Source organism: Ascaphus truei, chromosome 5 (genome assembly GCF_040206685.1).
Source record: "Ascaphus truei isolate aAscTru1 chromosome 5, aAscTru1.hap1, whole genome shotgun sequence".
Taxonomy (NCBI): Eukaryota; Metazoa; Chordata; class Amphibia; order Anura; family Ascaphidae; genus Ascaphus; species Ascaphus truei.
Window position 1 is genome coordinate 44,979,282 of NC_134487.1, and position 15,496 is coordinate 44,994,777.

General features: G+C 40.5%; 1 protein-coding gene across 4 annotated transcripts in view; it reads left to right on the plus strand.

The window, feature by feature from the left end:
• Positions 1-15,272, plus strand: part of GTSE1 (G2 and S-phase expressed 1) — a 36,305-nt gene extending 21,033 nt beyond the window's left edge. For all 4 annotated transcript variants that reach the window (XM_075599775.1, XM_075599778.1, XM_075599776.1 and 1 more), the window contains exons 5-13: positions 44-707; positions 1,788-1,958; positions 3,586-3,721; positions 6,827-7,210; positions 7,418-7,490; positions 11,998-12,228; positions 13,135-13,315; positions 13,820-13,972; positions 14,514-15,272. In XM_075599775.1, the coding sequence (XP_075455890.1) occupies positions 44-707; positions 1,788-1,958; positions 3,586-3,721; positions 6,827-7,210; positions 7,418-7,490; positions 11,998-12,228; positions 13,135-13,315; positions 13,820-13,972; positions 14,514-14,603 (2,083 nt within the window). In that variant the 3' untranslated portion in view covers positions 14,604-15,272. The remainder of the gene's footprint in view (positions 1-43; positions 708-1,787; positions 1,959-3,585; positions 3,722-6,826; positions 7,211-7,417; positions 7,491-11,997; positions 12,229-13,134; positions 13,316-13,819; positions 13,973-14,513) is intronic.
• Positions 15,273-15,496: the final 224 nt, after the last annotated feature.

Below are 15,496 nucleotides of genomic sequence, written 5' to 3' on the forward strand. Positions count from 1 at the left end.
TCTGCAGGATAAACTAACCTCTGCCTAATTTATTTTTAAACAGTTCGAAAGAAGACAATGAAGACTGTGATGATGAAGTGTTTGTTGGACCGGTCAAGCACAAAGAGAAATGTGTCAGTATTGCGATACAAAGTTGTGAGTTAGAGGAAAAGTCTCCTCCCCAGCCTAATGAGAAAGTCGTCTGGAGTCCTCTGAGCGGGGATAAATTTGTCGAGATCTTCAAAGAAGCTCACTTGCTAGCACTGCACCTGGAATGTTTCACCAATGACGACCAAAAAAAAGGTCAACCAACACAAACTGTGGAAAATCAAGCTGTAGAGAAATTTGTTCAGGATTCCAAATTAAAGTTAAACCTTTTTGAAGCTGTCCGAAACAGCAGTAAAAGCCCCATTATTGTTAAAAGAGAGACCTACTGTGTGCAGGATAGCCCTTTAACCCAGATGCCTTCTTCCATTCAGCAGCAACTAGTTATACCCAGCTCAGAGGGTAGAAAAGGGTCTGCTGCCTACAGTCCTAAAAACACGAGCCCTGTTAGAGTGCCGAAACCAGCCAAGGCGTTTGCGGTTTCACCACTTGCCCAGAAGGCTAAAGCTCTTCAAGTAAAAAATGTTCCAGTGGGGAATGCTGGAAAAACGACCGTGAGCCGACTGCAGCCTCTGAAGGCACCCGCGGTACCCACAAAAAACAATCGCATAACTGTAGAAAAGGTAATGCCATGGCTAGTGGTTGCGTTTAGATTTGGGTTGTGAATCTGCACCCTTGAGATACTTTTATCATTGTTGCCAAACATGGGGGTGGGAGGGAGTAGAGCAGTCCCAGTGCAGGACTGTTGCGGTGTCGCCAACAAATCGGCTTTGCATGTTTTCAAGGGGGAAATGTTTAACTCTTCAGAAAAATTAATGTGGAACCTCTTACAGAATGGCCCAAACTAGCACATACAGTACCATTGTTCCTGGTGCAGATAGAATGAACTTTGCTACAAATCTGCACAATCCTTATGTACAGTGTTCGACAAACCTATACATTTGCTCGCCCCGGGCGAGTGGATTTAACCCCCGGGCGAGTAAATATTGGCCCAAGCAGCACACGTTTGGTACTAGGTGGCGAGTAGATTTTTTTGTGTGGCGAGTAGATTTTTTGGTGATTTGTCAACCACTGCTTATGTATATACTTTACCTGACTTTCCTGTTCTTTAACCCAAAGTAATATTCAACATTTGAGTGTCTTATTGGTATTTCTTTGTGTTGAGCATGGGATGCAAGGGCAGGGAATAGTTGCAATATTGTGGTGTGTGTTAGTTGTGTGGTGTGTTTAAAAAAAAAAAAAAATTTGCCCAAGTTCAGACATTTTACAATCATAACCTGTGGGCTTCTGAGGCTGAGCTCCCCAGCTCATGTTATCAATGAATCAGTACTCTAAATCAGTGGTGTGCAAACTGGGGGCGGGAGATTTTTCTGGGGGGTCACGGGGTGTTGCAGAGGTCCCGCACACTTCCCCCAGGCATTTAAATTAATGCCAGGGGATCGCGTGAGGCCTCTGCAACAAAAAAAAACCTTACCAGGATTCAGATGCTGTGACGCGTCTCCATGGCAACACAGGGTCATGTGGCGTCAAATGACGCCGCACGTGACCTGACGTCACGTGACCCCACTGGAAGGTAGGAGGGGGGCACAGCTGGAAAAGTTTGCGCTCCCCAGCTCTAAATGATTGGATCACGTTAATGTTCATGTCCATGGGAGTTCAGACGTTATGTATCCTTAACCGAGGCTCTCATCTGCTTATTGCAGCCGAAAGCAGTGAGTAAACTCAGCCCAGTTAGACGAAAACAGCTTAGCAGTGTGGGCTCATCTGAAGATGTACTGTCTGACAAATCCAGCATTGCATCAGATGTCAGCGACTCTTCATTCAATAACAGCATCCTGAGACAAAATAAAAAGCCCTTCCCTGCTCCAAACAAGGTAATTTACAGCGATCAAGTGGCCAAAGACATTGGGTACAAACTACCTTTTTATATCTGTGGGAAAATACGTTTTACAAGAGGACTACAGACTTTTGTGATTTTTAAAAAAATATATATATATACATGCATACGAGTTTTTTTTTTTTTTTTTTTAAATCGTGACCGTGGCGCTCTGCCTGCGTTATAAGAGGATCTGCGTTGTAGCAGATCGATCTATAACTGGGTTGAGCTGTAGTTACATTAAGTGAACAGGGTTATACATTATATACAAGACATTGCATGCACAGTTACATACGCCTATAACATATATGATCTTTAACAATTACAGACCAGATTAAAATGTGAGACCGCTTTAGTTTTGAAAGAACTTAGACTGGTGGTGGCTGTGAATGTCTCAGGTAGATTGTTCCTGTTGTGGATACTTTCTTGAACCTTGGGACCATGAACAGTCTTTTGGGGTCAGATCTCAGATAAGTGCTGCATGTGGTAGGGGTGAGGAGCTGGTTCAGATAGGCGGGTAGCTTGCCCAGAATGTATTTGAAGGCAAGACAGGAAAAATTAACTTTGCGCCTAGACTCATTGACCAATCTAGTTCTTTGAGCATTTTGTAGTGATGTGTGCTGTAGTTGCATTGGAGAACAAAACAGCATATTGAGTCGTAGAGGGTATCAAGTTTGCTAAGGTGAGTTTGGAGTGCTATGTCCCCATAGTCTATAATTGGCATCTGCAATGCACTTTCTGACCAGCAGACATAGGGAGGATTTGTTCCTATATAGTACACCTAGTTTGGCATGGGTTTTGGATGTCGGAGTATAAATGTGCAACCCAAATGTTAAATGTGAGACAAACCATATGCCCAAATATTTAATTCATTGGAAGCTTTAGAAATGTAGCCTTGGTCCCAAATAGCGTTGTTAGTTTTGTCAGTGTTTAGAAACTGTTTGTTTTGAGAAGTCCAAGTATCAAAGTCAGATTGAAGTACGTGTCCAAGGTCGGAAGGGATAGGGCTTTGTGCATATACGATTGTCATCCGCATAGATGTGGATTGAAGCTCCCTTACAAGCTGTAGGACGATCATTGATGAACACGGAGAAGAGTAGGGACCCCAGAACAGAACCGTGCAGGACACCCCAGGTGATATCCAAAGGGTTGGAGTTGGAGCCTGAGAGGCACATGTTTGGATCTACCTGATGGGTAGGAATGAAACTCCTTTTTTTTAATTTTTTTTTTTTTGCTTTTTTTTTTTTTGTGTGATGGTTCCAAATTTCATGCGTCCAGAAGAAACATGCAGTTACATTTCAGCCAATTCAGACCATTATCAAAGCCATAGGTGAGGCATCTGTGCTGTGATCACCTGTAAAAGCTTGATGTGCATCAGTAATGGTAGTGAGGTGCAATAACATTAAGAGCACTCAGCTTAGTTTAATAATATATGAGAAATGGTAATGGCCCACATCCAAGCCCTGAAATAATCAAGCGGTGCAACACCGTAAAACTTACAGATAAACATTAAAGCCCTCTGTTCACTTTCTATGCACTTTATTTTCCTGTTTGATTTAAGGGTACTGAGGTATAAAAGCCTACAATGCCAAGTTCTATGACTATTTCCTCTCGTATCTTTGTAGCTTGGTCTAAAAAAACCACAGTTAAAACCACCGACTGGCGGGGCTTTTAGGAAGAACACATCCTCATCATCATCCTCTCAATCCAGCATGAATTCTAGTATCAACTCAAGCTTGTCCTCTCCACCTGGTGTTAACAGTAAGTTGCTCTTGTAAAGTAAGTTCGTCTTGATATAAAATGTCTTATAAGGCTGATAGAAAAGTAACCCAAGTGTAGCACTCAGGCTCACCCTCTGGTGATAAATGTAGTAGTTAATAAAACGTAATCTTTATTATGCAACAAGAAGTTAAAATAATGGGTATTAAAACGACGGGCTGAAGGTGTACACTGGATCCAAATGCTGTTAGCCGTATTGGCTCAGGATCCTAAAGTAAATAGTGTGTCAATAGACCATTGCTAATACTACACTAGATAAGTCCTTGTAATGGATCTGTAGGTCGGTGGAGACGTGCAGGGAATTCTCCTGAGCAAGATAAAATGTACTGTAAATCAATTAGCAGACAAATTGATAAACCAAAATGTAATAAATAGGACGGTTTGATTTTCAGTAGCCGGTATGATTCCTGTGGTACCCAGTTTATAATATATTGGGTGTACCACAGTCCAACCAGCAAATAAAATGTTTGATCAAGGCTTATCTGGGTCCTCCAAATGTGACTATTAATAGTGGTGTAGGTAAATCTGCACCATTACAATAGCTGATGTGACCTCGAATAACCTTTCAAGGAGTGTGCAGCAATGATCTAAGTAGATCTATATAATACCTAGACCATCTTCACTAGATATAGCTGCTTAATACATGCCGAGGTGAATAGTGTGGACCGATAGTAGTATATAAGGTCCTTATTGATTTAAACCCCTGAGCATTATTATAAGTATGTGGCTAGCTCTGCAGCCACAACAGTGGTTTTAACCTCAAGTAACCTTAGGGTTAATCATATGTTCAGAGAACCATACACTTATAAATTGTTGGTCAGCTGGGTGGAAGTTAATCACAGATAAGGCAGATACTAATGATCAAAAGTAATGTACTGATAAGCAGCCCACGTGCACTGCTATTGTAGAGAGACTTTTATACTGTGGTGAGTATGTTAGCAGGAGTGTATAACGTTGCAGGCTGTTGAGATACAATATCTCTCAAACTTATCAAAGGTACATAGATCTTGAGAGAATAATGTCCCTGTATATCTGAAGGAGGTTTTGCGTGTCCGTAGGGGCACTTGGAAAACCTATATTAGGCCTTGCCCCCGCTGCCTACTACGTGGCGGACGCTGCGCGCACGAGAGCCCTCTCCGCAATGGCGCCGGGCCCGCTGCGAGGGGGGGCCGCAGCGCTCGCGCGAGAGCTACTCCTGCTCTCAATAGAATTGAGAGCAGGACTCGCGTCGAGCGATTAGGCACGCCCCCAACGGTTCCGCCAATGAGGGCGAACCTGCCGGGTGACGTCATGGCCGCGCCCCCGTCACTCCTCCGCCACCCCTTCCCCCCCCACCCCCCCCGGTCTCTCCTCCTGCAGTGAGCTGCAGACCGGGGAATCGGCTGAACGTGCCGCCAAAAGCGCGGAGGCGCGTTACAGCGGAGAGACCGGGGCCTTAGCCTTATGCAGGGGCAGAGAGCCACACCAGCTCGCAGTGCGAGACAGTCGGGTGCGGTGGTGATCAGACTCTGCGTGTGCACGTCTGAAAACCCTCTGTTTTCAGACGTGCACGCGCAGAGTCTGATCGCCACCGCACCTGACTGTCTCGCACTGCGAGCTGGTGCGGCTCTCTGCCCCTGCATAATATAGGTTTTCCAAGTGCCCCGACGGGCACGCAAAACCTCCTTCAGATATACAGGGACATTATTCTCTCAAGATCTATGTACCTTTGATAAGTTTGAGAGATATTGTATCTCAACAGCCTGCAACGTTATACACTCCTGCTAACATACTCACCACAGTATAAAAGTCTCTCTACAATAGCAGTGCACGTGGGCTGCTTATCAGTACATTACTTTTGATCATTAGTATCTGCCTTATCTGTGATTAACTTCCACCCAGCTGACCAACAATTTATAAGTGTATGGTTCTCCTAATATTAAAAGAACCTATACTTCATTACCTCTAACCACACATGGGGAATAGAGGACACTCTCTGAACATATGATTAACCCTAAGGTTACTTGAGGTTAAAACCACTGTTGTGGCTGCAGAGCTAGCCACATACTTATAATAATGCTCAAGGGTTTAAATCAATAAGGACCTTTATATACTAATATTGGTCCACACTATTCACCTCGGCATGTATTAAGCAGCTATATCTAGTGACGATGGTCTAGGTATTATATAGATCTACTTAGATCATTGCTGCACACTCCTTGAAAGGTTATTCGAGGTCACATCAGCTATTGTAATGGTGCGGATTTACCTACATCACTATTAATAGTCACATTTGGAGGACCCAGATAAGCCTTGATCAAACATTTTATTTGCTGGTTGGACTGTGGTACACCCAATATATTATAAACTGGGTACCACAGGAATCATACCGGCTACTGAAAATCAAACCGTCCTATTTATTACATTTTGGTTTATCAATTTGTCTGCTAATTGATTTACAGTACATTTTATCTTGCTCAGGAGAATTCCCTGCACGTCTCCACCGACCTACAGGTCCATTACAAGGACTTATCTAGTGTAGTATTAGCAATGGTCTATTGACACACTATTTACTTTAGGATCTTGAGCCAATACGGCTAACAGCATTTGGATCCAGTGCACACCTTCAGCCCGTCGTTTTAATACCCATTATTTTAACTTGTTGCATAATAAAGATTACGTTTTATTAACTACTACATTTATCACCAGAGGGTGAGCCTGAGTGCTACACTTGGGTTACTTTTCTATCAGCCTTATATACAATATTGCCCAAGAAAACCGCTCACAATCACTACCGTGGCAGCAGCAGGGGCTCCCGTATTGTACCATATAAAATGTCTTATGCACACTTTCAGTTGAGCTCAGTGATGCCTTGTGTACTACTCAAAGGCTCAGGATGCTTAATATATTTAATGTAACCTGGCCAAGAGGCAATCAGAATTGACAGTAGGAGCCAGCCCTGTTAATTATGTGTTAAATAAAGTCTGTGTGCGCCTTCAATGCACTTTTTCTATTTTGTAACCAATATACCTGTTGCTCATTCACTATATAAACTGTATTATGCAGCAACACTTGAGTTTACACTAAATGTATCCTTTTACATTTCAGATAGATTAAATGCCTCCCTAAACACCTCAATCAACAGCTCAAGGCTAATGTCCAACCCTAGTAAACTTGCCCTAGGTCGTTGCAGTGGTGTAGCCACCTCTTTGAAAACACATGGTGCTGACCTGTCAAATGGCATTCTCAAATCAAGTGGAGCAGCAAACATGTGTGCAGCAGGGAATGGCAACAAATCCTCTTCAGTGTCTGTGGCTCATCCACAGACCCCAGCGGGCAAACTGCAGAGGCATATTTCAGCGCCCAATCTGTACAGGTTATCCATGCAGAGTAAACCAGAAAGTGCCATTAAAGGAACTTCATGCACTAAACCTCCGGCAAGGATCATACCCACGCCAACAACTCGACTCAAGCTGCCTCAGCGACCTGAAGGTATGAATAAATCTGTTCATGACTAGGGCAGTGGCATGGCTGTAGTTGGCGTTAATTTGCTAAACGCAAGAAGATTTTCAGCAGTTTCTAGATGTTTTAACTATCTGTCCCTCTTGGCCAATATAAAACTAATTGACCCTTTTCGGTTTAATTTAATTTGTGGATAATGCTTGTGTAGATTTATTAAAATGAATTTTTGCACCTTAGGTATATCGCCTGACCGCTCTGTAGGAAAGACAATGCAACCAACTACTCTACGGTCTTGCAGCGAAATTGGAAGGTAATTTGTACAACATCATGCTGAAAGTATAAAGGATGTGCATAACCAATTGAAATACAGTCTTCCTTTGAAGCTTTACTGTATTTGGAAATTATTCTAAAGATCAGATTGCTATGCATTACAACTTGTTTTGTGAAAGCGTGCCATTTTCATTTTGCTACCTAGTGCAAATGGTAACCATATCATTGCATACTTATAAACCATGTTAGGTTTGATTAATGCATACAGTGAGATCTTGGCTACGTTAAAGTTACAATCTTTGATGTTTTCTGTAGGTGGCATGCATACATATACAGTTGTGTGAAAAAGTACACCCTCTTTGAATTCCATAGTTTTACATATCAGGACATAACAATCATCTGTTCCTAAGCAGGTCTTAAATTGGGTAAATACAACCTCAGATGAACAACAACACATGATATATTACAGTGTCATGATTTATTTAACAAAAATAAAGCCAAAATGGAGAAACCATGTGTGAAAAACTAAGTACATCCTAACTGCTTCCATAGGAATTAAGATGCTAAGTAGCAAACAGGTGCTGCTAATCAAATGCCCTTGATAAATTGATAATCAGCAAGTGTGACCACCTCTCAAAAAGCTGAAGTTTTAGCAGTTTGCTGGTCTGGGCCATTCAGGTGTGTGTTAACACAATGCCAAGGAGGAAAGACCTCAGCAATGATCTTAGAGAAGCAATTGTTTCTGCCCATCAATCTGGGAAGGGTTATAACCATTTCCAAACAATTTAAAGTCCACCATTCTACAGTGAGAAAGATTATTCAAAAGTGGGAAACATTCAAAACGGTTGCCAATCTTCCCAGGAGTGGACGTCCCAACAAATTCACCACAAGGTCAGATCGTGCAATGCTCAGAGAAATTGCAAAAAAAACAAGAGTTTTATATCTCAGACTCTACAGCCATCAGTTAGCATGTTAAAGTTCCTGACAATACAATTAGAACAAGACTGAACAAGTATAGTTTGTTTGGAAGGGTTGCCGGGAGAAATACTCTTCTCTCTAAAAAGAGCATGGCTTAGGTTTGCAAAGTTGCATCTGAACAAACCACAAGACTTCTGGAACAATGTCCTTTGGACAGACAAGACCAAAGTGGAGATGTTTAGCCATAATGAACAGCGCCACGTTTGGCGAAAACCAAACACTGCATATCAGCACAAACACCACCTCATACCAACTGTCAAACATGGTGGTGGAGGGGTGATGATTTTGGGCTTGTTTTGCAGTCACGGGACCTGGGAACCTTGCAGTCATTGAGCCGACCATGAACTCCTCTGTATACCAAAGTATTCTAGAGTCAAATGAGAGGTCATCTGTCCGACAGCTAAAGCTTGGCCGAAATTTGGGTCATGCAACAGGACAATGATCCCAAGCACACCAGCAAATCTACAACAGAATGGCTGAAAAAGAAAAGAATCAAGGTGTTGCAGTGGCCCAGTCGAAGTCCAGACCTCATACACAAAAAGGAAGCGCAAAAGAGAAAAGAACCATCAGTCAATATTCCAAAGCTTTATAAATTGACTTAAAATAACAATATCACATAAAATACATGAATAAAAAAGATCACATAGGATCTGTAAAACCACAGTCTATGCACAATGGTGAATTCTCAATTCAAAACCCACAGAACTACAACTAGGTAAGTACCGGGTGCAGAGGATTATATTACTGCTTACATATGGAGAACACCAATAGTGCTAGACCGCTTAGTATCCGCAGCAGGCTGGGGTTCCGTCGTCACGTTCGCTCCCCGCTGTGTGATGACGTCACCTCTGGGCGTTTCGCGTCATATGAAGCTTCAGGAGGTATGTCCTACTTTTTTATAGCAAGACCGACATTTCCTCAGCCTATGGGAGTACCTTACTGATAAAAAACCTTTCCAATCAATGCCAGGTGCTGTTGACTACTTGCTAGGTCGTCAGCTGCTCACAAATTACCCAATCAAACACATTAAAACGATTCTACCACTATTACATACAATCTAAACGGTTACATAGAATGGTGTGTATATATATATATATATAATATATATATATATATATATACATATATACATATATACATATATACATATACATCTAATGACATAACATATTTCCAATGTGAATTGTATTGCTCCTGCATGGAGAATACTAATGGACAAGTATAAAAATCATATCTACAATCTGAATACAAATAATTTACCCAAATAAGTTAAAAAAAAAAAATATATATAAAAAAGATGTATGCTATAAATTCCATTAATAAATACTCAATCAATAAAAATTACATGGATGATATTTGAAATGAAAAATTCGGAAAAAATGCATGAACCCTATTTGAGGAATGGGGCAAGTTCTATTATTTCATTAAGCCCACCAGGTGATTTGCTCCCCAATATAAAGATCCAATATTGCTCTCTTTGTAGGAGTTTTAAATCCCGATCCCCTCTCCTAGGATCCCTTGCAACTACTTCAACCCCCCTAAAATGTAGTCTGTTACTTTTCCCTCGGTGATGGGTTAAAAAATGCTGAGATAGCTGATGAATTTTCTTCCCTCTATCTAGATTAGTTTGGGCATTTTTAATCCCATTGATCACCAATTCTAGTTTTAAAGGATCTAATCATTTTCCCAACATATCTTAAGTTACACGGACAGGTAATTACATATACCACAAAGGATGTGAGGCAACTGATGAAATCAGTAATCAGATTTTAGAAACAAGGAACATCTGATTACTGATTTCATCCTTTAAAACTAAATTGGCGAACATATCAATGGGATTAAAAATGCCCAAACTAATCTAGATGATGAATTTTCTTCCCTCTATCGCAGCATTTTTTTTAACCCATCACCAAGGGAAAAGTAACAGACTACATTTTAGGGGGTTGAAGTAGTTACAAGGGATCCTAGGAGAGGGGACCGGGATTTAAAACTCCTACAAAGAGAGCAATATTGGATCTTTATATTGGGGAGCAAATCACCTGGTGGGCTCAATGAAATAATAGAACTTGCCCCATTCCTCAAATAGGGTTCATGCATTTTTTCCAAATTTTTCATTTCAAATATCATCCATGTAATTTTTATTGATTTTGAGTATTTATTAATGGAATTTATATCGTACATCTTTTCTATATATATTTTTGTTAAGTTTAAAAAAAAAAATATTTGGGTAAATTATTTGTATTCAGATTGTAGATATGATTTTTATACATGTCCATTAGTATTCTCCATGCAGGAGCAATACAATTCACATTGGAAATATGTTATGTCATTAGATGTATGTGTAGTGTGTGTATAAATTTCATTCTATGTAACCGTTTAGATTGTATGTAATCCCTGTTTGTAATAGTGGTAGGATCGTTTCAATGTGTGTGTTTGGGTGATTTGTGTGCAGCTCTGACGATCTTGCAAGTAGTCAACAGCACCTGGCATTGATTGGAAAGGTTTTTGTTATCAGTAAGGACTCCCATAGGCTGAGGAAATGTCGATCTTGCTATAAAAAGCAACCATGGGAGCAAGTAGGACAATTCTCCTGAAGTGTGATATGACGCGCGTAGGTGACGTCATCACGAAGCGGGGAGCGAACGTGACGACGGAAGCCCAGCCTGCTGCGGATACCCAGCGGTCTAGCACTAGGGTGTTCTTCATATGTAAGCAGTAATATAATCCTCTGCACCCTGTACTTACCTAGTTGTAGTTCTGTGGGTTTTGAATTGAGAATTCACCATTGTGCATAGCCTGTGGGTTTACAGATCCTATGTGATCTTTTTTTTAATTTTTTTTTATTCATGTATTTTATGTGATATTGTTATTTTGAGTCAAAAGCTTTGGAATATTGACTGATGGTTCTATTCTCTTTTTCGCTTCCTTTTTGTGTATATGTTCCGGTTTGACCCTGCTGATCACGGGAGAGTGGGAGTAGCAGAGGGATAAAGACATCTTTATACTGATACAGAGGGAATCTTGGGACTGCGCATACTATTTCTTTTTGTTTTTTAAAGTCCAGACCTCAACTCTATTGAAATGCTGTGGCTGGACCTTGAGAGAGCTGTGCATAAACAAATGCCCGCAAACCTCAATGAACTGAAGCAACGTTGTAAAGAAAAGTGGACCAAAATTCCTCCACAACGATGTGAGAGACTGATAAAGCCATACAGAAAACGATTACTTCAAGTTATTGCTGCTAAAGGTGGTTCTACAAGCTATTGAATCATAAGGTGTACTTAGTTTTTCACACATGACTTCTCCATTTTGGTTTTATTTTTGTTAAATCATGACACTGTGTAATATGTCATGTGTTGTTGTTCATCTGAGGTTGTACTTACCTAATTTTAAGGCCTGCTAAGGAACAGACGATTGTTATTATGTCCTGATATGTAAAACCATAGAATTCAAAGAGGGTGTACTTTCATTTTTGACACAACTGTATGTCAGTTGTCTCGTTGAAACTTATGTATTAGATGTAATTGGTATGTGAAATGTGTAATTTTTCTCTTTGCTCATTCTTTTAGTGGTATTGCAGAAAGCCCCCCTATAAGACCCACACATGGGGCGTCCCCTACCCCCAGCATTAGTGGAAGATCCATAAAACGTGTTTCTGCCTTACCTACGTCTCTGGGTCGCCGGACCTCTATAATCCCACCAGCAACACCCAAGACTAACCCAAGGTCCATTTCATATCTGCGTCCTTCGCTGGGTCTGCAGGACTCCAATAAATCTATTAGGAAGCCTCTTGTTGCTGGGTAAGACGGTAATTTGTATTCCGAATGTGGCTAGTTTGTGCAAGTTCATTTATAAAGGAAATGGAATTCTTTAATAAATGTGAACAAATATAAATGGCTTTTCCTGCTTGAAAGCATTTCCTTTCATCTTTAATTTGATCCAGCCACTAAGAACCCTTTTAAAACAGGACTTTGACCTTCAGAATACCTCCCACTTTTTTTGACCTTGCATAAATATATGTTTTGAATTATTCCTTGTACTGAACTATTTTATATGCTAATATCCAACACATGTAGATGGGGGGGAAAAAGTTAACTTGTTTGCCAAGGAGATGGCAGCCACTGGAATATGGAAAACGTTATTAAATTGTGCCTGCTATCTCCTTGCAACGCTATATCCCAGGGGTGTGCAAACTTTTTGCCCTGTGCCCCCCTGCCTGCTCTCCTCGTGCCCCCCTCCTTACCTTGTCTCCGGCAACAAATGACACTATCGTCTGAGACAAGGTAAGGAAATTTACAGAGTCCTCCGCTGCATTTAAATTCTTTGGCGAAAAGCAAAGGGCCAAAAGCAAAGGGCCTCTAAGTGCCAACCCCCTATCCCCACTTAGGTTGCGCACCCCTGCTCTATGCCACCTGATTTTTCACACGTGGAAGTTGTGGTGTTTGTTTCGTGATGCCTGGGACTATGTTACTAGATTCAATTACAGGCTTTTTTTCCAAGCACAGTTTCCCAGTCAAGACTACAATCCCAATGTCAGTGCTGGAGGCACAGAGATAATGACTTGCCGAGGGGATTTAATCCAGGTTCATCTACTATTAATGACCTTGACAATTGCCACTAAATTACCCCACGATTGTAGGATTTATATTGTAGCCTTTCTTGGCATCAATAACTACAATTTACCAATGTTTGCAATATTCTCCTAGGGCTGAGGAAACCAAAGGAAAAAGGACAAATGTTAATATTAGCCCATGTTCCTCCAACGAAGACGATACAGCTCCATCTGTTATTGTTCCTTTTTCCTTGGACTTCTCTCCGGAAAACAAACCAAAATGCTTGGGCCACAGTGAGAAGGAACAACCACTGGTCTGTCCTCAAAGCACAGAGGTATTGTTTGGTACTATTCTTTGCCATTATGTATAATACAGACAAACTGTTTAGTTGCTTTCTGAGCACCTAATGTATACTCAAAAGAAAGTTTAACAAACTAACCATTTGTGATGCATGTATCATATGCGAACATCTTCTACATTGAGCTGTATACGCTGCTGCCTGTTTTGTCCTGTTACTGTTAAATGACGTTTACCAAGAATGTTTGTGTGGATCTTCATAACTTGTTTTAAAGATGAAGTGAAGAATAAGCCTTTTACTTCCTCATGATTCTTTTGGTGTGAATGTGCTCATGTATTACCACTTATGAATGCATTGATCACTGAGCAATCTGAAATGTGGGCTTGATCTACTGTTTGAGTAGCTTGTCACAATTTGATAAAACTGTATGTGGGCTAAAAAAATTTTTTATTTTTTTTGTTTATTTCTGAAATGTGATCATTATCCGAGCTGTATGCATCACCAATGGAATCTTATTTTTTTTGTTTTTTTAATCCATAGCTTTTGTTGATTGATATTGAAGTAGAAGAAAGTGATATCAAAGTGAGAAAGCCCTCTCTGTTTGAAAGCGATAGTAAACCTCTGATTGACCTTTCCAACACGCCTGAAAGGAGCAAAAGGATTGTCCCACTGAAACCAGCTAACGTTGGCCAGGTGAGCATGTAATCATTTTAGCCAACTTTTTTTATTTTTTATACAGCTACATATTTTGGGTATGTGCAACTTGTATGTTTCCCATGAGGTCTTAACTAGATGTTTTAGATAATGCCTCATGTTTATATATGGCAGTTTTTAAGAACACCATATTTTCATTTTATTGGTGTAAACATAATTATTGTAGCTATTCATGCCTTAAAGGCCTATTATGCAGTTAAAAATTCTGCTACAGGTGTAAACCAACCTTGTAACAAAACACAAAGGGAATGCCCCACAATTATTAAAGTTTGTAAAACCTATAAAATTATACAATTTTTAGATTGGACTGCTCAAGTGTAATAAACTAGATTTAAAAAGTCCTGTAGAAGGTGCTTTTCTTGGTGCATGCTCAAAATTGCTGAAGAGGAACCATCAATGGAGAGTATATGCAACACTGCAACGGACTACATTTATATCTTTGTATATAATATATACATGTTTTAGCTTATCCTTGTACAGTGCGAATGTAATCTCTTTTTTTTTTTTTTTTTTTCCCCAGTTGATAGATTTGAGTTCTCCTCTCATTAACCTGAGTCCTATGAGAAACAAAGAGAACCTGGATATGGATTATCCTCTAATGATGTTTTAAACCCTGTGTCCCATATTGGGATCAGGCCTCCACTTGTGTAATTGTGCTCCTGGATGTTTTTTGTGTTTCTTTTATTGTATTGTATTTTTTTTTTTGTTTGTTTGCTTACGATACTCATGACCAATATGAATCTAGAAGGCTGCTCTATGAAATACTGTGCTATTATAAATTAGAAAATCTTTTTGTTTGCAAGTCGTTCTTTCTGAAGCAGGAAACACATTTTGTTGCAGCCAGAGCCCATAATGGCAGTTATGTCAAGATTGCATTGCTAAGCAGCACTCTCCAAGATGGGCCTAAACTGTATCATCTGCTAAGTACTGGTAACATTGACACTTGTTGCTGGTGTGAGGTGATTGTCAAAGGCGCTTTTTTTTTTTATAATAATAATAAACCCAGTCACATTCACAAAGTGTTCATTTGACTTCATGAAGAAGCTACTGTCAGTCACATTGTTTGTACAGCCATCCAAAGAATAAAAGCTGTAAAACCTGCACACCTGTCTCTTATGACACTTATTTTATGATGGCTGTGGGTAATGGTGACTATTTTTGCAGCCCACAACTGTTTTTAGCGCCATCACTAAACCAAGGGGTCCTCGCGCTGAACTGTGGCTCTCCCAAGTTCTTGGGACTCCTGGTTGAGACGCTGGCTTTTTTTTTTTTTTTTTTTTCTGTCCAACATCAAAATGGCTACGGGGTCAGTAAATCGGAAGCTGCAATGTTATTACACAATGTGATGTCGCAGCTTTCTTTAAACCGCTGGTGAGGCTGGCTCTAAAGGCTGTATTGTTCCTACTGGAGAAGAATTATTTTAAGGGACTTGCAAAATGCAATATCTGGCAACCGGGGGGGGGGGGGGAGAGGAGGGTGAAGAGGTTGAGTCAAGACCAATGT